Raw genomic sequence first — 27,621 nt, forward strand, 5'->3', positions numbered from 1 at the left:
ATGCAGGAAAAAAAGGGGAGGGGGGTGGTAGAAAAGTGGGCTGTAACGGACTGGGTTGCTCCACACAGCAGAAATGACAGCTGTGCAGTTTCCTCCTCCCCGTTTCTCCTCCCATGAATGCGTCACAACGTCACTATGCAATACTCATATGCCTTTTGAAATTTTACAAAAGGTCACTTAACGTTTGCAAATATTTGACTGTACTTCAAAAACCTCAGTATTATTTCCTATTCAAGTATTTTAATTGACAGAATGTGTCCAATCCACCGCCTGTGGCCAAAATATGAAAAAGCAAACATGAAACGCAGTGGTTGGACGTCAGGGCTTGCTAGGCCTTCTCTGCTGGCCTAAAAACATCTGAATCACAGACTAATGTGAATTATATTTTGTCCATGAATTATTTTAAAATAATTTCAAACTGTCTTTCAGGTTCCTTCCATTGCTTTTCCCCTATAGTGCTGCATCAAGATGTGTTTTCTTATTTAAGCATTTAATTAATCACATTTCAGCCATCATTTGTTTACCGGGGTCAGAAATCTACCTGGATGCCTTCACAATCAGTTCTGTAGGCCCTGGAGCATAAAAACCAATTGCGATGAAACGGTTTTAACCAATCAGAGTTCGAGCTGGCAACCTAAGGCTTGCTCGGAGTTTTTACAAACTAAAAGTTTTCGCAAACTCTGATTGGCGAATCTTTCGCCAAATTCCTCGGCGGTTGCGTTGCTTTCTACCATTGCCCAAGAAGCAATTTGAGCACCCATGACAAATGCAACTTTGGAGCACAATAAATCTAAGAGACAATAAGCAGTCCTTTAATATTGGGCAAGGCTTTGATCAGGGACATGTGTGCCTGCTGGAGGGAAACGCCCTCCACTTCAGCTGGAGTTTTGACAACAACGAGGACAACCCATAGAGTTCCAGCTTTCTCCACATAGATGCAGCAAATACTAAATCACATGATTTTTCCATTGAAACCTTTTTTTATTAGTATTATCATTATTTTACAGCCTTATTCACCTGTCCAAAACATAAAGGCCTAGGCTCATCCTAAACGTTGTCCAACACTGTGCTTCATACTTTTTAAGACATAAAAACCATCACTATAATAGACTGCAAAACATTTGGAAATACAATACACCGGCACCATGTACTGTAAAGTCTTCTACTCTTACCAATAAGATTGCGCATTAAGTATAAGAAATTGAAGATGGTATTAAATATGCCATTACATCAAGCAACTAGCCATTGCAGGTACTTTTCTGAAAGGATACAAGTTAGCTTAAAAGTTGAAAAGCAATCATATAAATTCTTTTTTTTTTTTTGTTTTAAGACAGGACATTCTAAATATAGAAACATGTATCTGTATTACAAACATACCACCTGTGTGAAAAAAACAAGAGATGGCTTAACAGCATTACAAATACGACGATTAATTTGTCTCTTTTTTTATGCCTTCTTATCACGACACAGCTGAAAAGAACAAAGTAGCCTTGTGTCGAAAGCAAATTTCATCCTGCAACTTACAGTGTACGTATTGGCACATTTTATGTCCTCCTGCAGTGCACAGAAAGAGGCTAAGTGGTTCTGTTGATGACAATCACACCTTGCGAGATGCAGAAAATCAAAGCAGCTTACTGTACTTCTGAAAGAAAAAAAAAACAATCAGCGCTTTGTATATTGAAATGAGATTGTATGTGATAGCGAAGGTGAATTAAAAAGGGGAAAATACATATTTCATTTGTATTGTGCTCTTTTTTTAACTCTCTCTCATAGACACCATGCCTCAATTATTCAATGTGCACCCGAATTAATAAACACCACACTGCAAATACAGTAGAAGTCTGCTTATTCCCCTTGTGAATTGAAAAAAAAAACACAAAAAAATGAAAACAGCATCATTGGTTATCTCTAGGTTGTCTGAATGAAAAAATACAGCGCCTCCAAAATAGGGGTGTTGTCTGTAAAGCTTATATTTAAGATTTTAACTCATTCACAGCCAGACGTGCAAAAATGTGTCCACTCCAGTGCCAGGGTTTTTGTCACTTGAGTTCCAGGACCCACAGAATATGTAGTTTTAGGACTACATCAACATTCAATGCAGTGTTAGAAACCTTAGACTCTCTATTTTGATCAGAAAAAAGAGTTAATTCCTAAATTATATGGGTTTTGAGTTACATACGTTTGAAATGAGGGTGGCTGTCCAAACTACAATGCAATACATACATATTGGTTTATATAGTGCTTTAACAACAGTTGAAGCTGTAACAAAGCACTAACATGGAAAAAGGAACAATGCTGCCCCCTTGTGAAAAAGAAAAAAAACATTGCCAGAGGCCATGGCTCACGTCTTATCGGCACCCAAGCATGAAAAAACAAAACCCGAACAAATTGGGGAATGGTGCTCTACATCATATTTTCAATTCCCGAATAAATTTGTGAATGGCAGTGAATGAGTTAATCAGAAATGGCTGCTGTGAGGAGGTGGCTCAATACTTTTGCACAGTACCTGATGGGAATTTGGCATGACAAACTGACGAGTTTTGGCACTGTTGTTGTTTTTGTTTTCCAACATATAGTCCTACTATGTTACTGTATTGGAATTACTCATACATATAAAAACCTTATTTAGTGCAAAGTAAACGTCGAGCGATTCCAAACACCATCATTTTCTTCGATGTGTGTCTTCCATGTAAGCAGAATGACAAAAAGAAGCTAGCAAAATGGTCATATCAATAAACAAAGAAGTAGAAGTAATCAAAACTTGTCAAATGTTGTGCATCATTTCCTTTTTTGCTCTCACAGTGTCGAGGAGCTGTGTGCAAAGTCTCGGAGCGCTTGGGCGCTGTAGTGGGGACCCCCCAGAATAAACTCCATGGAAGGGGACCCTGGGGTGGAATCCTCAGAACACACAGAGTCTCTGAAGGGCGACGGGGGGGACAGTGCTAAGGTGTCCTCCAGGGGAAGCTTGTGACCGTCCGCCCCCTCGTCCTTGGCATCATAAATGTAATCATGCAAAAGGTCCAGCTGCTCCTCCGAAGGCGCCCCCTCCTCGAGGGGTGTCGCTAAAAGCTCCATGAACGGCTCACCGGTAAGGGGGACTGGGGCGTGCGAGCGGTGCGTTTCCACTAAGGGGCCGGGGTGGCGCTTGTCCTCGCCTGGTGGTGGCTCTTGCAGGGGCGGGAGGGGGTCTGTGCCAAGGTCGCGGGCGGCGGCAGGGGGTTGACAACTGTGGGGGTCGGGGGTGTTAGTTAGGGGCCTGATGACCGCCGTCTGATTCAGGCCGGCTTCCTGTTTCCTCACATGCACAGACAGTCTGTGCCACACATTGCCCCCGCTTGGAGGGTGTCTTGCACCTGATTCAGACCATGACACAGACTTGCCGTTAGAACTACGAACGAAGACAAAGACTCAAGTTACCATCTCGGGGGAGGGAAAAAAAAGGCGGCCGCTCCGGAAAAGCAACACAAGACAAACATGGCTGACATTTAGGAGCTCCCATGAGTCATAATGTACGGCGCAACGCAATGCACCTCATTATGATCTCTGATCATTTCTTCTCTCATGAACCGTTTATTTATTTTTGTTCTTTCCATTTTTCATCGGCAATAAATAGAACATCAAAAAAGTTAAAATCTGACCTTTTCTTACAAACATTTTTCATGCACATTTCCAGGTATAAACAATTTTCACTGCATTTTAATCTAAAGATGAAATGTCAATGAAAAAAATACTAATTGTTCATTTTTTTATTTTGTTTTCCAATTACCAGTTCAAAATGGACAGAACAATGTCAGACGGACTTAATGAGTCAGCTAAAATGAATGCACTCGGTCGACCAGCGCTGCCTGGAAGGGGGTTAGTGGACAAATGTCGCAGGGTTGGTGCACGCCGGCTGGTTAGTCAGAGGTGTTCATGCTGCCAAAAGTCAAATATGACACTCATTAGGGGCCAATCGGAAGCACGGGGGGGGGGGGTCTGGTGGGTTAGCTCGATGCCATGCTCGTAGTGCAAAGTCATTATTTCCCACTTGACCAGGGGGCACAATATTTGCTAGTGCAGGACCAACTTTTTCATTTTCATACTCTGTTTTTGTGTGATTATTGTTGTTGTTGATGTTTGTTAAGAAGCTATTATCGCTCAAGCTTCTGACATCTTTTTGGCAAAATGTAATTCTTAAGTGACAAGGCAAAGATATCCTGTCACCCAGCCAGAGTCATGTCCTTTTCAAAACTTGCAGAGAAGAGAAAGGCTGGCGTCAACAGCAGCCAACTTCAGGGAAAAAAAGGAGTCATATTTTTTGTGTTTTTTTTAAGTGCAGGGCATAACCCCAATATACCTTGAATGGACAGAAAAAGTTGCGGCACTCAAGAAATCAGACATCATGACCCAATTAGAGGACACAAGAAAGAAAACTGGTTCACCAAAGTCTGAAGAACCATTCATGATCTGAGTTGCTTTATAATAAAGATTGTTGGAATTAGATTTTTTTTACATACGTTGCTACAGTGGCCCATTTTTGTTGCGAAAAAGAGCACAAAGCATTGCATGAATTTGGTTCTCACAAGCTAAAATGCTAACTAGCTGGCAGCCATTCGCCAAACTGGGTTCACGCAAGCCGCGGTCTGCTTAGCTACGAGTACGTTTTGCAAGCACAGCCCCGTCAGAAAAGGGAGATAAATGGACGTTTGCTAAAAGGCTGCTTATCTAAGGGGGTTAAAAAGGGACGGCATACTGCAGCAGGGGTGAGAGACAGCAACGAAACAATAACTGGGCCCAACTCCTTACTTCACAAAAGTATCCTTGTGCCACTGCTGTGAATCTCAAAAAGAGTCAATCTTATGACTTTGAAATCTTACTCTGCATTCTTTAAACACGTCAAAAAGGGGAGTTTGGATCCATCTGAATGGCCTCTGCATCAATGCCTTATTGATTAGCCAATACTGATTTGATAAGCATAGATCAACACTGAAGAGTACAGTAACACAACCGGAAATCATACACAAACACTCAAATGAAGCATTTTGGGAGTCCACAAATGCAACATATTGCATTTCCTAACCCGCCCCAAAAAACGACCTCCTGCTTTATCAGACGTCGCGCCACTTTTAACTCATTCACTGCCAGATGTGCAAAAATGTGTCCACTCTAGTGCCAGGGTTTTTGTCATTGTCAGTCGAATTTCAGGATCCGTAGAATATTGAGTTTTAGGGCTATATAAACATTCAATGCAACGTAATAAACCTTAGACTCTCTTCTTTCACCAGAAAAAAAAATAGTTATTTCCTAAATTATATGGGTTTGGAGTTATATGAGCTTGAAATGAGGGCAGCTGCCCAAAATACAATGCAATACATACATATTGGTTTATATAGCGCTTTAACAACAGCTAAAGTCGGAACAAAGCGCTAACATAGAAAAAAAGGGAAATGCTTCCCCTTTGTGAAAAAGAAAAAACATTGCTAAAAGTCTGGCCAGCGCTTTATCGGCACCCAAGTAAGAAAAAACAAAACCCTAACTAATTTGGGAATGTTGCTCTACGTTATATTTTCAATTCCCGAATAAATGCGTGATTGGCAGTGAATGAGTTATTTTGCTTCACACCTAGTCTCACATGTGAATAATTGGCTCTTTGAATGAAAATCAAAACTATATTGAATTGAAAAAAAAAACAGCTTTTGTGGAATTTACTGTAAAATGTTCAGCTCTGTTCAACCCCGGATACTTCACTGTTCGTCCAAATGAATCATTTGAGCATTCATCTTGACAGTGACACCTTGAGATATGAGTTCAATTTGTTCGGCGGGTACACGCTGAACTCAAAACAAGTTCGTGGCAAATCATCTGTCCTTGGAATGAACAGAATCTGACAAAAATATGTGTTTGTGTTTTAAAATAGCACTTAATATTCAATATCATAAAATATATATATATCTCAAGGCACCACTGGACTCGCAGAACAGTCGGGTTAATAACTCAAGAGCAAACTCACTTGGCATTGCCGGACACGGCCTTCTTCCTTCGGAACATGTTGAAGAAGCTGTTGGTTCCGCAGGCGGCGGCTGCCTTGCCGTCGCCGACGTGCATTCGCACCACGTCGGACGTGGTGAAGGCGCTTCGGACGTTCCTCTCGGGTTTGGCGATGATAATGTACATCTTGGGCGTGAACATGCAACCCAGCGCTACGGTGACGCTGAGGCTGACCGAGAAGGAGGTGGTGATGATTTTGTAGTTGGAGCCAAAGTAAATGGGCACAAAAGCCAGCCAGATGATGCAGGTGGTGTACATGGTGAAGGCGATGTATTTGGCCTCGTTGAAATTAGCCGGGACGTTGCGCGTCTTGAAGGCGTAGTAGGTGCAGCTCATGATGAGCAGGCCGTTGTAGCCCAGCGGCGCCACCATGCCCAGGTTGCTGGTGTTGCAGATGAGGTAGACCTCGCGGATGCTCGGGTACGACTTGACCGGTTCGGGCGGCTCCAGGATGATGAGCGTAACCTCCAGGGTGAGTTGGACGCTAATCAGCATAAAGGCAATGATGACCTGCGCCCAGGCGCTCATAAAGCGTGGCTTGCGCGTGCAGATCTTCTTCTTGCTTCCCGCCAGGATGCGGGCGATGCGGTTGGTCTTGGTCACCAGCGCCGAATAGCACATGGCCGATGACAGGCCCACCAGCAGTCGCTGCAGGTAGCAGGAAGGAACGCTGGGCCTGGCGATTAAGGTGAACGGGCAGATGTAGCCCAGGAAGATGCCCGCCAGGATGATGTAGCATAGCTCTCGACTGGAGGATTTCACCACGGGGGTGTCGCGGTACTGGATGAAGATGAAGGTGACGAAGGAGGTGATGAGGATGCCCACGCAGGAGAACGCCACCGCCACCATGGATTCCACATCGGCCCAGTCTAGATACTTCAGAGGAAGCGGCTGGCAGCCTGGAAAACAAAATGGAGTGAGTAGTGAGTTGCGCAAGAGGGAGAGTAAATACAAGGGAATTTGTTTCTGGTAGAATGAGGCACTGAAGTGCTGATGCGGCCAAATTCTCTAAACGTAATGAAAAAAAAGTCATCATTTGCTGTAAATGAAAAAAACTGTCTCACACATACCACAACACACCACTAATTGAATAATAATTAAAATCCTTCCATTTGGGGACTAAATGGGCGAGGCATATGCAAAGTGTGTGTACGGAGTAGTCAGTGCAATTGCACCGAAGTGCCACACCGGGAGCGACTGGGCACCATTCGCGCAAACATAATCAGTAAATATCGTGACTTATGGGCCTTTGCAAAAAAATTCACAGGCACCATCAGAGCAGCTCCTGTAACGTTTTTTTATGCTTTCTTTTTGGGGTCCAGTTTTAGTTTTTGGACCCATATGTCAAATGCTCCCCAGGACGTGACTGTGGAAACAGTTTTGTGACCCCACAACATTATAGAAACGAGAGCACATACACACACACACACACACACACACACACACACACACACACACACACACACACACACACACGCACACACACACACACACACACGCACGCACGCACACACACACACAAAAGCCTCATTGGTCAGGAAAAAATATTTCACTCAAAAATGTCAACAAAGCAAACAAACTCACGTTAAAATTCCATGCTTACTGTCTCTTCCACCAAGAAAACATCTCACATTCAACCCCCCCACAAAAACTCTCACACACACCACAAAAATAAAATTTCAAGCGTGAAAAAAACCGTTCACACTCACCCCAAAATTCTCACACTGACAAAATAAATCTCCCCAAAACTCCCCCCCAAAACACACCAAAACCACACCTTACATGTTATACCCGCACATGCCAAAAACCTTCAGCCGCCTCCCAAAAATGCAAAATACCTCCTACATACACACACCAAATATATATATATATATATATATATATATATATATATATATATATATATATATATATATATATATATATATATATATATATATATTTTTTTTTTTAATCTCACTCACACAGAAAACATTTTGCGCATCAAAATTATTATAATTATTTTCCATGAAAAATATATAGATCCGAACTAAATTTCAAAATCAGACACAGCTGAATGTTACAAACTATCAAGATATGAGACACCCCAACAAAAACATCTCGCGGCTTGGGATCACCTACCTGCCAGGTCGTCGGCGGGCCACCATCCCAGTTCGCAAGCCTTGCATGTGAACTCATCCAGGACAATCTCATTTTCCTTGCAGGTGGTGCATATCCAGCAGCAACTGACTTCACCCTTCCTGATCACCTGCCAAGACACAAACAAGCCCCCCCTCCTGTTACACCGTCCTAATTCATCAAGTTGACGATTGTTGATATGTCGTTTTATAGGACAAGGACGGCGTTCTTTTTTTCCGGCATTCTGCGCCTGCGTCGTGATATGTAAAGCAGGGTGATAAGTGGGTCAGGATCCAAAGTGAGAAGACGATGCATCCTCCCTCAGGGGAACTTAGTGTAAAGCTCGACTCAAAACAATGAGCGCCAGATGAGGAAAATCAGGTCATGTCCCCAAACTTGGGTGAACGCAGCGATTTATTTAAATGGAATTCTAAAACTGTTGAGGTGCCTGTTGAAGATTCGGCGTTCATCGATTAAACCGAATGGTTCGCACTGTGTATATCCGGGAAAATGGCTAACTGTATAATTCGATTTTAAACGCATTAATGGCAATTTTTTCCTTCCGTGACGTATATTCAAGGTGAGTTGATTCAACTAGAGGATTAGGATAGGACAATTTGCGGAAATACGATCGCACAGATTGGCGAGAAAGCAACTACCCGACAAATGTCCAATGCTGTACACATTGTGTCCCTGGACAAAGAGGAAACAAGCAGTCACTTTAGCAGCCAAGGATGGTTTGGATGATTACCAAGGAGGACAAAGGGATGACTAACTTACCCCCCCACCCCCAAAAAATCATGTTTAAAAGGCTCGAATGGAAGTATACGATGATGCATGCTGGAAACTATGAAAGGCGAACAGCAGAATGAGTAATAAACTACCGGAATGCTTGTTCAATAACACTCTCGAGTTAAAGACGATTTACAAGCACTAATTGGCTATTGATCCTCTCCTTCTGTCCTCCTTGTGTCTCCTTGTGTCCTCCTTCGAGACATTTTGGTTTATTCAAGTTTGTGGCACAGTTAACCCCCTAAAAAAATAATAGGCCTCATACCTTGATCTGTCCTTTCGAACACGGGTCGCTACAGACTGAGCGCACCATGTCGCTGCTGTTCATCCATAGTTTGTTGTCATCGATGCTCAAAACCCCTTCGTGCCAGGAGCCCACGTTAATGTAGTCGTAATGGCCGTGCTCTACGTTCTGCAGATTCATGATGTCGTACCTGAAACGGCGAGAGTACGAGGTTGGGCTGGGATCTCTGAGGTCAATAACATTTCCGTCTGATCTGACGTCATGGCAACATGTCAAGCGTGATAATGGTCTGTTTCGAACTTCCAGCCGACAAAGAAATGACACACCGGGGCGTTTTGAGTGTCAAACGCTGTCCGTTCGAGTGGAGTCGGATGAAAGCGGCCGCCCTTCTGTGGACGATGCGCTTAATCAGTTGTGGTCTCATCGAATTACATCCTTCGCAGCTCAATACTTTCTCTACGACTGGCCAGATTTTGCATGGAGGGGTGTGCTTTGGCTCTTTACCGTCCAGGGGTGTCTCCGTTTTGGTCAAAGTAGATGTCCTCTCCGGAGACGCCCCTGAAGGAGGTCTTGAGCAGGTAATCGAGAAGCTTGCTGCCGTCGATGGGGTCCATGGCCTCGCACAGCCCTGTCTGGCCCGGGCATAGTTCCCTATGCATGTCGTGGAGTCCGTGGGCCATGGCGTAGATTGCGTTTATGACAAAGCCCATTTTGCTATCCTGAACGTAGTTTTCCTGCAGGCTCTCGTTTCCTGTTCGGGGATAAAAAGACAAAACAAAACGTTCCATTTTCTTCAGTGACATCTCAAAAATGTGGGATTGGGGCTGTGATTGATCAGGTAGTGGAGCTTATCTATGTTTTGGAACAAAAATACAGTGGCACATGCCTCGGAAGTGGTCCAGATTCAATAATTATGTAAAAATACACCTAAAAAAATGATGCAACAAAAACATCATGCATACCGAGTAGAAAACAAAAAGGTGCAATGTCAGTGAATACCTGCTTTGTGATCAAACTATTTTTTTTTTGTGTCCATTTTTAATCGATGACAACCCAACCATCGAAGGACATTACACATTTTTAACCAAATTGAACAATCGAGTGCTCACACTGTGCCGTTCCCATGACCACAAGTGCGTAAGAAGTTGTACTTACCACGCTGCAGGTCTAAAAATAAATTCATTAATTAAAAAAAAAAATGTCAAAAAATGACTGTACTTGATTTGTGACTCAACAGTGTTGATAACAATTATAAAATTTACCATGGTCACCTTATGAGAGCAAAGAGAAGGAATTATGAAGCAGAAAAAAACAGAAAATTGTCATTTTTATTGAAGCTAGTAAAGTCAAGGGAAAAATGTAAAATTCATTTAAGATGACGGTTGGGTTTTTCTATTAAAAAATGCCCCATGGCTTCCACTCACCGGAGCAGACTTTTTTGTAGTTCTTATTTTCCTGAGGATGGCCGGGCAGACGGCATTGGAAGCGATATTGCCAGAACTCTGCGAACCAGGGGTTCCTGGTGTTGGTGTCCAGTCGCAGCTTCAGGTAGTAGTCGTCGAACGACTTGACCACCGCGGACTGAAGCTTCATGGTGATGCCACCTTTGGCTTCCTGCTCGTAGCCCTCAACCACTTCGTCGCGATCAGCCCAACCGTCACTGTATTGAGACAGATAATTGTATTTTATGTTTACGTTGTATTAGATTTTCAGGAAAATCCATTTTGAACGAATCTGTGGACCCAAACGCTGAACCCTGATGAAGCAGAGGAACCGTACCTCTCTTCTGACCCAATGTCAACAAGGATGGACACCAGCTGCAGCTCACATTGGCCTTGTTGGATGGATGGACGGACGGACATACAGAAGGATGGAAGATGGATGGATGGATGATCTTAAAACAAAGACACTTTTGTTCAATAAAAACAACATTTCTCTATGGGAGATCCATGCACTCAGAGCCAGCAACGAGGCATTCTCAAGCAGTCACAGCAGAGATTTAACTCATTTGCTACCATTACTGAATTTATTCGGGAATTGAAAAGTGTGACGTGGAGCGGGATTCCCAAATTTGTTCGGGTTTTGTTTTTTCTAGCGGGGCGTGCCGATAAAGCGCTGGTCAGACCTCTGGCAATGTTTTTCCCTTCCACGAGGGGTCCGCATTTGCCTTTTGTTCATGTTTGCACTTTGTTACAGCTTCAGCTGTCGTTCAAGCGCTATATAAATCAATATGTATGTATTGCATCGTATATGAGACAGCCGCCCCCATTTCAAGCTCAGATAACTCCAGACCCATATAAATTAGGAATTTAGTCTTTTTTTCTAATGAAAGAAGAGTATTGACTGAGGTTTTTTACAATGAATTGAAGCTTTATGTAGTCATTAAACTCAATACTCTGTGCGTCTTGGAATTTGAGTGACAATGACAAAAAGCCTGGCAGTGGAATGGAAACATTTGAGCACATCGTCTCGCAGTGAATGAGTTAACAAGGTGTGAAATCACGTTTCAAGGTCTTCAATTTAGTTGTTGCGACTTTGGAATGAACGAGGCTTCTTCAAAACGCTGAAGGTGAACAGTGGCAACTTCCTGTCAATTGACACAGACGTGTCAAGAGTGACACCGCTAACCGTGACTCTTGGCTTCCCAGTCTAACGTAATCTTGCACTCTACCTAACAAGCTCATTTGGTCATGCAATATGCCAGTAGGCACTAAAAAGGAAATAAAGGGAAAAAAACAGCCAACAGGACACAGGCGAATAAAAGACAAACAAGCGCTCTGGGCTCTGCTCGTTCTCCCTGAGCCGTGGTGGGAGGCAGCCTTAATACCTGCGCTACTGACGTCTACACGCCAATTAGGTATGACTCACTGTGGAAGCAATTATCTCTCTCACACACACACGCACACACACACACAAATGGGCACACGCTCAAATGCTCGGGGTGACATATAAGGACACGTCTGCTTGTGTGTGTATAGGTCAGACATTTCCGCCTTTAATTAGTGTCCATCAAAGAAAGCGTAGGCACACAATCAAATGCAAGACAATATAAGACTGATGGAGCGCGATCTAGGCTTTTACAACTGGACTGAAGCATATCTCCGATGGCAAAAGATACTTCCAGGTGCTTCTGCCTGATCGTCTTCCTGTCCTATTATCTTCTTAAAAGACGTTGGTGATTTTTTTCTCTGTAGAAGATAAAGAATATATCCTTGTCAGTATTTTTTTTTAATTGTAAGTTTACATGTGCTGCTGCACCATTTATGTTTAAATATCTTGACTGATCGTCATGGTGTATAGAAAAAGTATATGTCCTCGACTCATAATCAATTTCAAACTGCAGTTTGTGAGCACACGTTCCTATTGGATCTAATCAGTGAAAAATGGAGACGGGTTTCCTTTTTTTAGGCGCACAGGAGAATCTGCGGCAAGAAGAAGAGCAACTCGGTGCCGCAGAAATAATTCACGAGGCACTGGAGACATGAATGTGTTCTCGAGCAAAAATGACATCTTCTCACTTTGCTCTCTCAGGATGGCGCTGAACTCAACGTGGCGGGGGCAGAACCTCATCATTTCTTTTTGGACCACCGGGGTAATATCTACTTGTGCGACGGAATTTAATTTTGCCGCAATTTGAGAGCGCTGCGGCTTCGCCGTGGCATTATCGAAGGATCCATTACGCTACGACATGCGGCGGATATACCCAAGGAGCACTTTTATTACTCAATTGGAGCAAAGCTGATTGTTTTTTGCAACTTGTATTAACTGAAGAAATGCATGCTTGCAGTCTGAAAGTTTTGTTTTTTTACTTTGCATTTAATGAAGTTTCATTTGTCATATATAATTTTCAGAATCGCTATATATGACCTTAGCGACCTTTTTAATACCCTTATTAGAAAAACGGTTGGTTGGATAAGGAAGCATAAAAACTAACTATCATGAAAAATCCCTCCTCTAACTGTTTCGAGGACATAAAAAGAAAGTTTTTATGTCGAGGAAGCAATGGTGGAAAGCAACCAAGCATGAATGTTTTATTGTGAAAAACATGATTGAGTTTCTACATTATAATCGTCCTCAATACTTTGGTGCACAATGTGAGTTCTTTTGCCAATTCATATTAAGGACGATCCAATGTGTTTACTGTCCTCACTTATCAATCCGATCGATGGATCTGGACGACCGTGATAAATAAGCGTCATCTCCGCCCAAGCTTGGCCAGCACATATTGTGAACCGATTAAGCGCGCTCTGAGACATTTACAATGACACCGTAATGGCCTCTATCACTCTTTCCAAAGAGCCTTCGGAGCAGGAAGAGCTCAGAAGGCTGCGGCGATATATTATATGGGCAGAACGGTTGATAGTAGCTGAGCTGTAATGCTCTTCGGATTGGGGGGGGGGGGGTCGCCCAAAATGTACACACCACAACAACATGAGGGTTTGAAGGAAGGATTGTTGATATCGCAATTGCAAAACTACACACAGGATCTTTCACAATTGCGTTTGAAAATTAAAACATATGAAGAATAAAGAACATTTCCTCCATCATCGTTTGGATCAAGGCCGCCACAAAAATGGACAAAATCAGACTTCAACGGACTATCAAGTCAGCGGAAAAAAATAATTGGCACCGCCCTACACAATCTCGATGACTTGTGCACTGCAATATTCAAGACAAGAGCGTCGAAAATCTGACTGGACCCTCCGCAACCTTCCCACCACCTTTCGGACCACTGAGCCTTGTGGAATATATATATATATATATATATATATATATATATATATATATATATATATTCATTAGTTTGAAAGTCTCCAATCAATTCAAGTACTTCGTACGGAGCCTTGAGGAACGTCGGCAGTCTCCATCTACAATTAGTTCTGAGTGTTCACTAACCTATGTGAACGCCGACATGTCATGATGCCGATATCAGAAAGTAAATAAACAACAGTGATTTTTGAAGTACACAAAGTACTCTCTAGTATATGTATTCAACTTTTTTGTCTTTAAATGGACGACGAAACTCTTTGAAATTGGTTAAATAGCCAACAGATGAATGAAAATGAGAAATATTCGTCTCATCTTAGGAACACTATGTGTATAAGTACAGTGATACCTCGGCTTACGAACGCTTTAGCTAACGAACTTTTCGCCTTACAAACATTATATTTGCGAGAATATAATCTTGGCATACGCACTAGTTTTCAGGAAACACACGGAGTGCCACAATGGCTGGAGTACTAGTTTTCGGTGGAAGAACACCAGACCACATTGCCGAACAGCACCACCGTGGCTGCCGGATTACTTTTCCACACACCCTTTCTCTGAGAGCATACGTGGCAGACGTGGTTTGTCATCAAGTGGATACTTTTGCTTTTTTTGGGACCGAAAAAGACCCCACCACAGGCTAGTTTTCAGCCGAAGAGGACACAAAAGAAAATTATGGTCGAGCAGAAGAAAGAGATCATCCAAAAACACAAACAAGGTGTACGTTTGTTTGACTTAGTACCAGTATGCTAAATCGACCATTCTTACGTGTGGCTAAGGGTGTTTCTGTGTTGTCTCAGCAACAGTCTCAGGCAATAAAAGAGGTTGAAAAACTTCTGTTGATTTGGATTAACAAAAGGCAGCTAGTGGGGGACCGTGTGTGAGGGTATTATTGTCGAGAAAGCACAGCAACTTCACTCAGATATCATCAAGAGGCAACTACATCAACGACCATCACAAAGGTAAATAAAACGACTTTATTATATAGTACAGTTTATATTATTTAATTACAATACAATAGCACATTTATTATACATAAAATAAGGTATATTTTGTGTAGTTTTAAGGCTTATTTAGAAGAAAATTATGTTTTATGGGGACCTGGAAAGGGATTATTGTAATTTTTAATGGTTTCCTATGGGAAATTAAAATTTGGAAGACACACTTTCGCCTTACACACACTTTCTGGGAACCAATTAAGTTCGTAATCTGAGGTATCACTGTATATGAAAAGAAATGCAGCAAAAAGTGTTGACGATATGAGTTTTCATGATTAAAAAAAAAACAGGACCAAGGCTCAGGCTAATCATGGCAGTACGATCTGAATCCCAGTTATTTCTCCTCTTTCCCAAAGACTGAATGTGAATTATTCAAGTCGGTTATATCTCCGAAAGTAAAATTTGCAACCTCAGGCAAGAATATCCTTCTGAGTGACTTTCGGTTCTTGAGATTATTAACTGACAACGGTTGCCATTGGAAAGAGGCGCCTTTCTGATCATCCGTCCGTGACACGGCTTTCTCCAAGCTCTTCCCCCCAATGATCTACATTCGGTTTGGCGCTCTCATTTGTATATTTATGAAGCCATGAATTAATTGACACGGCGGATTTTTAATCAAATGCACTTTATTCTCCTCCTTGGAGGACCTGCGTGAGTAGTACGTTTAAAGAGAAGAAAAGGGAAAAGATTTTTCCCGCATGGCAGAGTCAAAATAAAAGTTTAGATAGTTTATGGAGGTGCTGCTGTTTTGGCCAGCAAAAGGGTTTTGAAAATATTCATTTGAGCAAGGCTTTTATTCTTGGATGCATAATTACAGCCTGTGTTGTTTTTTCCCCCCACACGTCATCCGTATTGTTGCAGCATTGTTGACAGACTGAGTGACAGATCCGTCGCCAAACAAACCCGCCAGCCCCTCTGTCATGAGCTGAAACAACATTTCCGAGACGATGGCGGCTCAAAAGCACCCCACCATTTTTATTGCAATGTGCATGGAATGAAGGAGTTGGTGGGATGTGTGTAGAAAATAACATTTATGGAACAGGAAAATGAAAATAGATATATTTGGAAAGCACTGCCGACTGCATGACAAATAAGTCAGCTGTGTTCCCTCCCACAACGGCGCAAACGTCCATCCACATGCACAAAAACAGGCCCCTAAGACTCATATTGATTTGAATTAGTGTTTTTAAAACGATGTTTACTTTGCTGTGAGTGTAGAGCATGAAAATCTCCGCTCGCCAAACCACTTGTCACCATTCCACATCCTCCGCTTGCTTTTCCGTGAGATGGTGAGGAGATGAAAGCCTGGGAGATGGTGGTGAACGAAACAGCTAAATGTGTCATGCTAGCACTCTCGCGCTCTCTTTCTCTCTCTTTTTCCATCTCTCTTGCGCTCTCACTTTGGAATATTTTATGCGTTCAAGCTCAAAGCAAAAACCCGGACCGAGCTCTTACAAGCACACAAGACGTGTTTGGCAGTTTTCTTAGCAGCAAAGTAATTACACGTCACTTCCAATGGTGTGTCACGTCAACGCTACACAAAGAGGTACAACGTGAACATTCCTTTGTCAGAGGCGGGCGAAGGAAATGGTGCCTGTGTTGAAATTAGTGTTACATGTGGAAAAGAAGCTTATGCAAATGATGTTTAGTAATAAGCGCCTCGGAAAGGGCATTAGAAAGGGAGAGCGGCGGCGGGGTTCGACACCAAGCTGGTGGAGAAGAAGCTGGTGTTGAGATAATTGAGTAGGTGGCAAATGAATATTTAAGAATAGTACGCGGGGAGGAAGGACTCATCGCACATTAGAGAGCGGCACACTACGTGGGATTGTTGGTATTCATTGTGCAGCTAAGGGGGAAAAAAAGAACAAAACAAGAAAAAACAAATCTTATTTGAGAAGATGAAATGAAGAACATATTTTGTCGATCCAGTGTATTCTATGTACAGTTTACCATTGTGATCAAATTGGAGCTTTCATTTTACATTTTTCATTTGATATTAGGAAGTGTTATCAACATCGCAGGGATAATACTAGTGGGCCTCAATCGGCAGTACATATGCACCTAACAGCGAGCAACCACTCATTTGACGACAATGAGGTTAAACTCTTAGTGAAAGAAAATTGATGGTTTGAAAGGGGAGTAAAAGAAGTTATTTTCATAAAACAGCAAAATCCTTCACTAAACCGACATGGTGGTGTGAGGTTCAATTTGGATCGTTTGTACAACAGACTGCTTAGGCAACACTCATTATGCTGATGAGGTGATACCAGCGCAAATAGGGCAATCAGGCCACTCGTCAGTCAGGACAATAGAAGTAATCAGTGGAGACGCAGTGAGTAGTCCTCTGCTACCCCCAAACTGAGAGCAGGGACCAATCATAGCAGAGTCTGGCACCGCCAAGTTTGGACAGTGGGGATATATATAGGGCCGAAACTACCAGCAAGACTTTAGTTCGCTGACGAAGCATCATAGATAAGAATCGAAACGTCCGACACCTTCAATGAAGTACAGATGAAGGATGAAGAAACCTTTTCATCGATGGATGACTGAGAGCTCACACAGACGTTTTTCAGGTTATGTAATAAAGGTCAATGTCTTCTGACAATTCAATCTTATCACCCTGACGACAGAAATTGGCGCAAAAACCTTCAATATAACATGAAAAAAGCCAACAATTAATATTGCAATGAGCCAAACTGGGTGTTCATTCTGCATCATTTCTCACATCTGCTGCAAGCACGTCTATTACCAGACAGACCGCAGGTGTCATGTTATACTTTGTGTTCTTCGGTGAACCACGGCTGTACAACAGAAGAAATACTTGTGATTAATTCGCTCTAAGAACTAAGATGAAATCCGGATATGTCAAAACGCAAACAAATATTTGCCATTGAAAACTTTAAATCAAACAACATGTTTTTTTTTCCTTGAAGTGACCGCTTAATCTATAAATATTTTACATTTGTTGATATTTTTTTTTATGAAGCAAAAAATAACACTATTCAATGACCATATAGTAAGGAAGCATTTGTAATAATAATAAATTTAATTTCTAAGCGCCTTTCAAAACTCTCAAGGAGACTTTACAGTCACGGGATTTTGATTTATGAGGAACACCGGCTCGACTCATTTGCTGCCATTACAAAATTTATTTTGAAATTGAAAAGTGTGACGTGGAGATCCATTCCCGAATTGGTTCTGGTTTTGGTTTTTGCCGATAACGCGCTGGTCAGGCCTTGTCAATGTTTTTTTTTCCTTCCACGAGGGGGCATTATATGCCATTTCTTCATGTTAACACGTTGTTACAGATTCAGCTGCTGTTAAACGCTATATAAATCAATATGCATTGTATTGTATTTTGGACAAGCTCAGATACCTCCATACCCAGATAACTTTTTTTTCTGATGAAAGAAGAGAGTCTAAGGTTTCTAATGATGTATTCAATGTTTATGTATTTCTGAAACTCAATATTCTATGAGTTCTGCAATTTAAGTGAAAATGACAAAAAAAACCTGCCACTGTAGTGGACACATTTTTGCACATCGTCTGGCAGTGAATGAGTTAACATAGTTCACCATGCTGCTGAATAAACTGTCCATTAGTCCAAATGACAGAAACACAAGACGCTAGATCACAGAGGCAAACTGTTGAGTGACATCCCACAGAGGTAAAAGACAAGAGACACTCGGGAGCAGAGTGGATGCAAAGCCTGGCGCTGAGAGCTGTCTGCGGGTCGCCCGGTGAATTTGTGTGGGTCGAGCAGCCGGCACACCTGGCTCTTGTCTGAAGAGCAGCCTGGCGCCCGGCGGTGAAAACAAAAGCCCTCCAAAACCACTTTTCACGCAGCTTATTGGACAGCCTCCATTTTTTATTTGCCCCCCCGGAATGATCAGCCAAAATTTGAATGACTTCCACCGGCAATAAAAAACAACAACAAAAGAACGAGAATGGCACCATTGTTTCCTCTCATCTACTCGGTTCGTAACTGCTTTGTCACAACAAGCTCCTGAGACATGATCACAACAGTCAACTCGGCAGGGATTGCTTCCATTTTGTTTATAAGCAGAAGGGAAACTATAAAACCAGAGAGTGCTCATTAGGTACGCCCCCCACCCTGTTATGTACTTGTATCCTTCTTCCCACTCTTAACCCATTCACTGCCAGACGTGCAAAAATGTGTCCACCCCAGTGCCAGGATTCTTGTCATTTTAACTCAAATTCCAGGACCCACAGAATATTGAGTTTAGGACTACAGCAACATTCAAGGTCTGGAGTTATATGAGCTTGAAATGTGGGTGACTGTACAAGGGTGGTTGGTTTATGTGGCGCTTGAATGACAGCTGAAGCTGGAACAAAATGCTAACATTGACAAAAAGCAAATGATGCCTGCTCGTGGAAAGGAATCAACATTGCCAGAGGTCTGACCAGCACTTTATCGGCATCTCCCTGCAAGAAAAACCAAAACCTGAACAAATTCGGGAATGGCGCTCCATGTCGCATTTTCAATTCCTGAGTAAATTCGGTAATGGCAGTGAATGAGTTAAAAAAAAATAACAGACCAGTAGCTGTTCTAGAAGGGGGGGCAAAGGGGCTCATAGTACCCCTGAAACAGTTGCACATAGTCTGCCTTTCTAAACAAAAATTAAAGTACACCGGTGCCTCGAGTCAGTGTTTCCCCAGGGCCACTTCTTCCTTCTTCATCCATACTTCCACCTTAACCGGAGCAATGTAAACAGTGACGTTCGTAACAAAACGCATTGTTTCACTCATTTGCTCATGACATGCACACACACAACTTATCATGCATGTCAGCGCAGCTCTGTTATTCTCTCTTTTTCTCTGACCCAGAAGCAAGCTTGTCGTCCATCCACGGAGACCATCCGCAAAAAGCTAAACTGCAGACCTACTTCCCACCCACGCCACCCACCTTGGCCCAGTAACTCTCAGCCCATCGCCGATGGACGCAGGAGAAAAAAAAAGATGAATCCAGGAAAAGGAACTCATATCCCGAGAGTGTCGTCACGATGGATAATTTAAAAGCCACATTGGAAAAGAATGAGTGCCTTCCCCGGGCAGGCATCTTAAACATGCGGGGATGAATTAAATATACGTGGTACAACATATAAACGGAGAGACAGAATAGCAGCACACATCACCCCCCCCCCCCACACACACATACACACACACACTTTATCCTACTCCTTTGGGATATGCTCTAGAAAAGAGGTTCTTCTGGATGAAGGGAAGATCATTGATGTCACAACCGTTGCAATATTTGCACCAAAAATACAGTACAGAATTTCAAACTTCATACACAACCATTCCTCAAAATACACAGACTTAACTGTAGAGGTGGGAAGTGTGTGTTTGGGCACGTGTGTCCATATTTTACAAATAGATATTACAGCAAAACTGCTGTTATTGTAAAATTGGGGGATCTAGTAGGAAGCCCTGTGGAATGCCACACCTTTTCTTCTGCTGTTTTTTTTATGCCAAGCACTTGCCATAAAGTCGATGATATTCATAAAAATATGTGCACAAAGTGGAAAACTGCTGGTATCTATCTCTATATCTTAACTACCCACTCACTTTGACATTCATATTAAAATGGACCAAGCATCGAGCCTTGTTAAAACCCACTAATATTCCACAAGGTAATATATCACAATCAGAAAGCCTTTAATCGTCCTACAATGGGGAAATTTGCATATTAGGACGGTGGAAAATAATCATTGGCACCGCCCTACTCACTCTCGAAGACTTGCACACTGCAAGAATCTAGACAAGGGAACGGAAGCTGGACCCTGCGCATCCTGCACACCACCTTTTCCTACCGATCCAAACACAGCAGACATTTAAACAGCCCTCTAGCCATTAACTCTCTAAAAAGTAACCCAAATATAACTGTATAGTGTGTCTTTGCAATTTTTTTATGATGATACTTGTGCAGCGTGCTCTACCGGAGACCAATTCCTTGTGTTCTCTACATACTTGGCCAATAAAGATGATTCTGATTCCAATGCTCTTATGACACAGTTCCTTGTTTGTTGCCGTGGTGACGCGCCTACAAGGGAACACGGCGTCACCCGTTCGCCATCGACATTGAATACTATTCACGTACCTGCCGACCAGAAGGAACTCGTCGTACACGCCCAAGCGCCGCATGGCCATGAGGAGGCCACGTACGGTCATGCCCTCGCAGAAGCACACCACCACGCGCGCTTTGGGCAACCGTTCGCGCAGCTTCCTCAGGAGGCGGTCAAACTGCTTCTCTCCAGCGTTGCTGTAGATCTTGTCGGAGTGGGCGATGCACAAACCCTCCTGGGAGGCCAGCTCCTTGAAGGCCTCCATGCCGCTCTCGCCGTAGTTCCCTGTGGAACCCCAGAGCGCATTAGACAACCATTAAAAAACATTTCAAATACTACGTCCAAGAAAATAAAGTATTGGATTGGATTAGATTAGATTAGATTGGATTAGCCTTTATTAGTCGCGCAGTGAAGATATTTACATTTCACAGCAGCAAAGTTATGGAAGGGAGAGGAAAGAAAGAAGTAGAAAAATAAAATACAAGAGCTGCTGAAAAGACAGCCACTGTCGCGGCGCCATCTGGAATTCAAAAGAACAAATTAAAAAATTAAACATACATACGACAACGTCATTCAATGTTAAAACCTTTCTGCACCCTCTTTTTTTGCATGAAGCAGTTTTAGATTAAAGAGGAGATTATCAAAGCGTCTTTTTTTACCAATGGATCAGGGACGTCATGGTAAAATGTGCACATCTGTCTCACATTTCCTGTCCCACGTAAATCCGCACCACTTCCAAGCCGCGTCAATAAAATGTCCAACAGCACTGACGTTTCCACTGAACAAAGGGGGGCTGTGAAAATGCTCGCCATTACAGGCGCAAAAAAAGCACAATCGCCCAGAGCTGACAGTCAAATGGCACTGACATTCCTCCCAATCAAAAACAGTGCTGGCATAGTTCGTGCTGCTAAAAAGACACCACCAATCAGCACTGTATCGTCCTTGATGAATGTCATGGCCAAATATGCTGAAAAACAATCTGTATCGGTTCCACGTTTGATGCACAACGACACAAAGTGACAAAAGAAAACACAAAAACAACAACAACAACAAAAAAAGGGTTGTGAGAGCACTTCCTGACGGCTGCCTACTCGGGCGCCATCTTGGATTTCCTTCATATTGATCCATATATAAGGGGCATCTGATTATAAGGTGGACTTTTAAGAAAATGAGATGCTTATCATGTGGAAAATACAGTCATCATCCTAATATTATTTATTTTAAAATGTCCATTCCTAATTAAAATGTATGAATACATGCCTGCCCACGTATGAAAAGGCCTGTAGCTCAGTCTTGTTAGCCCAGATTTGATCCTGTGATAATGAGCGTCGGGGATTTTAGCCCGATGCAATCAAAGGCACTGGCACAGCATCTCAATCAAGAAACCCAGCAAAGCTTTTTTTTTCTTTTTTCCCCTGTCCTCACTTAAATCTTCTCCATCCACGTGGTCGGCTGTGTCGCCATGTGGATTGAGCATAAAGCCGCAGTGCTGGATTATACGCACATACGTATCCAATCAAAGAGTGTTGTCACAGGAAGAAATTAACAGGACAAATCTTGCGGATGAAAACATAAAAGGCATCATGTGACGATTTTGTGTTTTTGACTGACTACTGTCACTCTCCCCAAGTATTTACGTGCGCATAAAAAGACAGACCGTTTGAGTACAACAGCAGCATCCGAGCAGGTACTTGGCTGGAGTCTTTCACAGCCAGCCTTGACTGTTGCCGTGGCAACCCGAACTGCATTTATATTTATCTGGAGAAAACCTTCATTATTGCCCACGTTCGTAAAACTCCGCTGTGATTATTTCGCATTTTATAACTATGAGTTTTTTTTATTATGAATTGACAGGATAATTTTAACTGATTCACTGCCATTCACATATTTATTCGGGAATTGAAAATATGACGTAGAGCGCCATTCCTGAATTTGTTTAGGGTTTGTTTTTTCATGCTTGGGTGCTGATAAAGCGCTGGCCATGGACTCTGGCAATGTATTTTCTTTTCCACAAGGGGCAAAATTTCTACTTTTTAAATTTTAGCGCTTTGTTCCAGCTTCAGCTGTTGTAAAAGCGCTATATAAACCAATATGTCTGTATTGCATTGTATTTTGGACAGCTGCCCTCATTTCGAGCTCATATAACTCCAGACCCATCATTTAGGAATTAACATTTTTTTCTGGTGAAAGAAAAGAGTCTAAGGTTTCTAACGCTGTATTGAATGTTTATGTAGTTATGTAGTTCTGTTTGTCCTGGAATTCAAGTGACAATGACAAAAACCCTGGCACTGGAGTGGACATATTTTTGCACATGTCTGGCAGTGAATGAGTTAACCAGTCACTGTGCCATATCCAAGCAAAAGTCAAAAATGTGTCATTTCATGTGATATTGTGTATTTGTGTGTAATTGTAGTCTGAAGAGGTTCTAAATGTGTTTGCGGCGTAAAAACAAACCTAAAAGATTGCGTTTAGGCTGAGTTACGTTTGCAAATGCGGCTCAATGTACTGAGCATCTGGCACTTCCTGGCCATAAAGAACATCAAGGAACTTATTTTGAAGATGTGGACGACTTCAAGACCTGAACAAAAGGCCTTTGGGGGATCCTTTAAGAACCCTCCCATAAACAGACGACTTCGGATTACTTCCAGGTGTGAAAAGCTGAAGTCGAGATTCGAAATGGATCATTTGTAAGAGAAATCAGACAGACGATCTTACCTTCCGTGTGCACGGCAGACACGTAGGTCCAGTTGTAGCGCTGCACAATATCCAGCATGGCTTGGGCCTGGAGGGTGTCGGACGGGACCACCCGCAGAAAGTACTTGAACAGCGTCTTGTCGCTCAGATCGATGCTGGTCGCCGAGTAGGCGATCTGCGGGATGTTGAAAAGCTGCAGCAGGTTCTGCACCTGGATGGCCACCGAGCTGGAGCCTGGCCCGATCACGCCGGCGATGGGCTTCTTGGTGGGCGGCGGCTGGCTGGAGTGGGACTGGCTGTCCACGCACCACTTGGAGCCATCCTTGTCGTCCCGGATGGAGATGAGGGAGTCGCGGATGAACTCGATGCTTTGCTCAAGCGCCACGGAAGAGTGCCAGCACGAGTCACGGATCTCGCAGCCGAGGCTGATGTTGGGAAGCAACTGGCGGTCGGCGTTGATGCGGTCCAGGGTGTGAAACATGGCCTCCACCCGCTGGATGCCATACTGCTCGCGGACGTCGCCGCACTTGCGCTCCGCCACCTTCTCTGCCGACGGCTGGTGGTGGACGGAGAAAAGGGCGCCGATGATGACGTCGCCGTCCATGCGGGCCACCGAGCGGGAGATGGCGCGGGGCACGGCGGCCCGTTCGTGGATGCCGGCGGCGTGGCAGGAGAGCAACGCCTGCACCACGAGGAGCAGGAGCAGTGCGAGGGGAGCCATCTTTAGCGGGCCTTTGCCGGTGAGGCGCGCATAGCAGCTGAGGTCACGTCGGCGTTTATCCCAGCCACCTGCGGACGCCACGCCTGCACCACGAGGACGCGCATCTAGACGGGGGCAGGAGAGAAAAAAAATACCTTTTCACAAGTCAACCTCGGTAGATTTTTGCACCATAAACTGGAATAGTGTCAGAACATGAGTCAACATTTAGAAAAATAAACAAATGGTCATTTGTATTGAGCTGGAGTGGTTGGCTGGTGGTTTATCGCCCCATAGACAAAAAAAATAACTTTAATCCCAACAATAGAGTGGTCTTGGAAAAATGTAAATCTTTCAAATTATCCTTCCATGTTTTATTTCTATTGACTATGACTCATTTCTCAGGATTGACACACATTTTGCCATCACACTGTTTTCAGCACATTACAATTTGATCTGCTTAACGTTATAAATTATGCATTTTAACATATGATGTCCACATTTAAAAGAAGCAGCAAGATGACAAATCTCCAAAAGTTGCACAGGGACAAAAATTGGCACATTTAAAAATCAAGTCGCCGATAGGTCCGAATCTGAACCTGATTTTTAACATTCCCGTGGCTGCCTGGAGTAAATCGGATGCTGTGGATTTGAAAAAGAACGCGTGGTGAATTCCACCACAATGAACAGACGACACCAGCACGAAGAGCATCCGTAAAAGTGTAATGACGGATCTGGTCGCTCGCCTTGTCATGACTGAGGCGACCCTCGAACACGACAAAAGGCGCTCCGCGGGTGCCTTGCTGGGGCTTGTTCACCCGCGCAAATGCAGCTGAGGTGGAAATAGGACGAAAGGGCGTTTGAGGCGTGGAGAAAAAAGAAACTTACCTGAATCCTTGAGACATGCCGCGTGCCTCCTTCGCTCGTCTTCTTGAGCGTGTGTTTCTCTCGCGCTCGTCTTCTCTCACTCTCCCAGAGAACCATCTGCAGATCTTTCTCACTATCTCACAAGCAGTGCACGCACATACAGACACGCATTATAGCGCTCCCTCTCTCTCTCAATCTCTCTATTCTTTAACCATGCATACCCACCCACCCCCTCTCTCTATCTCTCTCTCAGCCATATCGCTCTTTAATAGGCCATGGCAATGTCTGTCTGTCTCTTTGTAATCCACACCAATTTTTACTCCTGCACAGCTCCCACCCTCCCTTGAACCATTTACGACCTGCACCCTCAAGCATTCTTTCTTACACCACAGCTCTTTTAGTCTCTCTCTCTCACTCCCTCTGCATCCATCTCAGTGTCTTCTCTTACACCCGTTCCCCACAGAGGTCTCTCACACACCTCAGAAGCATAACATGCAAGTAAAAAAATCCTAATTCATGACAGTGTAGTCATTCTTATTACATAAATACATGCAGTTTCAGAAATGTTAATATGGTCGGCGTTTGAAGGGTTTGAATGGGGACAGATCTAAGGTGGTAGGACGTCGACTGGAATTCAGCACCAAGGACAGCAGCCCACAGTCTCATTGTGCCATCTGGCGTTCATCCATTAGATTAACAGCTTCCTCAAATTGATCCAAATAGCGTTTTTGGGTGGGTTTGGGAGTCACGTCACCGTATATGGAGCAACACTGACCTCACGTGTGGACTACAGGGCATTTCAGTCCATAAAATAGAGCGATCGCATCAATTCGGAGAGTGGGAAGCTCTTTCAATAATTAAACGACAAGGTCGTTGTTTTTTTAAAGATTTTTTTTGCTACTTGTTTCTTCTTTTTAACACATTTTTGGTTTACTATTCTTTACATCCGACAATACTATTGTTTTTCGCCAAAGTTAGCATAACCGCTCATGTTCAACAGAAACCCAGACTTCTGTCATTCATCCAGTAAAATCATTGAGAGTAATATGAATCGATAATTAACTGCATTATACATTACAATTCATGCTGATTTATATAGCGCTTTAACAATGGCAGCAGGATATCATTGATGTTCTTGTGCGCAAAAATGAATGTTAATGTGATTTGTTCTTAAGAATGAGAGCAACAATCTTGTTTGTATCACAATCCTGATAAGTTGATTCAAATCCATCTACTTTTCTTTTTTTTTTACATTGTGATTGATTTTATTTGGTCAACATATTTGGACTACACATTTGCAATAATTGTTGCGTGTTTAGCTGGCCTGGAAACCCCACTTAATCTCTTCCCTGAACCGACTTTCTGTCAGTAAAGACGTCACTGTTATGTAATGTAATATAATGATGCAATGTATACTATCCTAAACATGCCCATATAAGGACGAGCACGTTTTGCCACTTGACAGGTAGTTAAAGATGTCAGTGCACGCTTTTAACCAACAATCAGCTCCAGCTGTATGTACTGTACTGTATATACTGGACGATGTACTGTATATACTGTATATATAAATATGCTATATGCTAAAACATGTTGAGCAAGTTAGTCACGTATGTACTATGGCTTGTGCCGCTAACGACGGATGATAAAGGAGTTTCAAGCGGGCTTATCGAGCCTTAGTGATGACATCAATGGGATAAACGCCAAGATTGGCGTGCCGTACGCATATTTGGACCCCGGTCAAATTGAAAACAGTATTATTCAGTATTTTTTTTAAATGGGTGACAATCGTCTTCCCAAATTTGCAATTTTGCAAATATAACCTGAAAGCTTTTTTTTAACCAATCTTTGTTCTTAGCTATGGCAGTACATAAGACACAGGTGACCACAAACCTGCCCTTCTTCTTGCAAAATCTATACTAGTGGGTGTTTCAGGGTCTGAAAATGATTTTCTTTCCTCAGAATTATGGATTTTGGTTAATCTCTCCATGCTAGGTACACAGGGACATATCATTATAGGAAGACAAAAAAACACATTATGGGCTCTTCCACACCATAGCAGAAGTTCATCATTAACCCTTTCTTGGACCGTGTAACCCAGGGGTCGGGAACCTTTTTGACCGAGAGAGCCATAAAAATAAAATATTTAGAAATGTTTTTCAGTGAGAGCCACACGCGCACACACACACGCACGCATGCGCGGCCACTTTTCAACAAAATGTCAGAATGTATTATTTCAAATAACTTTGTGATCATACTCACCGTTAACATGAATGGTTTTCCGTTCCTCATGATTGTTAAAAATCCAGCCAAACGATCGGAATGAAAGTCAAC

The 27,621-nt window shown here is 42.9% G+C and overlaps 1 protein-coding gene across 3 annotated transcripts; it reads right to left on the reverse strand.

Annotated features, from left to right (window-relative positions):
• Positions 1–816: 816 nt before the first annotated feature.
• Positions 817–26,130, reverse strand: grm1a (glutamate receptor, metabotropic 1a). Of its 3 annotated transcripts, none has more exons than XM_089022029.1 (9): positions 25,312–26,129; positions 23,748–24,551; positions 21,068–21,317; positions 10,606–10,841; positions 9,686–9,932; positions 9,203–9,371; positions 8,149–8,275; positions 5,990–6,926; positions 817–3,388 (listed from the first exon to the last, which is right to left on the reverse strand). In XM_089022029.1, exons 2-9 carry the CDS (start codon positions 24,445–24,447, stop codon positions 2,797–2,799), a joined length of 3,258 nt encoding a protein of 1,085 aa, XP_088878155.1. In that variant the 5' UTR covers positions 24,448–24,551; positions 25,312–26,129; the 3' UTR covers positions 817–2,796. The 3 variants fall into 3 exon arrangements, with proteins under 3 accessions (XP_088878155.1, XP_088878156.1, XP_088878157.1); XM_089022030.1 differs by having other exon boundaries at positions 3,096–3,353; XM_089022031.1 differs by lacking the exon at positions 817–3,388 and adding an exon at positions 3,398–4,269 and having other exon boundaries at positions 25,312–26,130.
• Positions 26,131–27,621: the final 1,491 nt, after the last annotated feature.

The sequence above is a fragment of the Hippocampus bargibanti genome, linkage group LG19 (assembly GCF_051943395.1).
Source record: "Hippocampus bargibanti isolate YZ-2025 linkage group LG19, ASM5194339v1, whole genome shotgun sequence".
Lineage (NCBI taxonomy): Eukaryota > Metazoa > Chordata > Actinopteri > Syngnathiformes > Syngnathidae > Hippocampus > Hippocampus bargibanti.

What these genes read in the sequence shown, in the direction of transcription:
- grm1a (XM_089022029.1), bottom strand. Translation starts at nt 24,447, where the DNA reads ATGGCTCCCCTCGCACTGCTCCTGCTCCTCGTGGTGCAGGCGTTGCTC. An exon ending in CTACAAAAAAGTCTGCTCCG is followed by an intron (nt 9,933 to 10,605) that starts GTGAGTGGAAGC and finishes ATCCCCGAACAG; the next exon opens with GAAACGAGAGCCTGCAGGAA. An exon ending in AACGGAGACACCCCTGGACG is followed by an intron (nt 9,372 to 9,685) that starts GTAAAGAGCCAA and finishes TCGCCGTTTCAG; the next exon opens with GTACGACATCATGAATCTGC.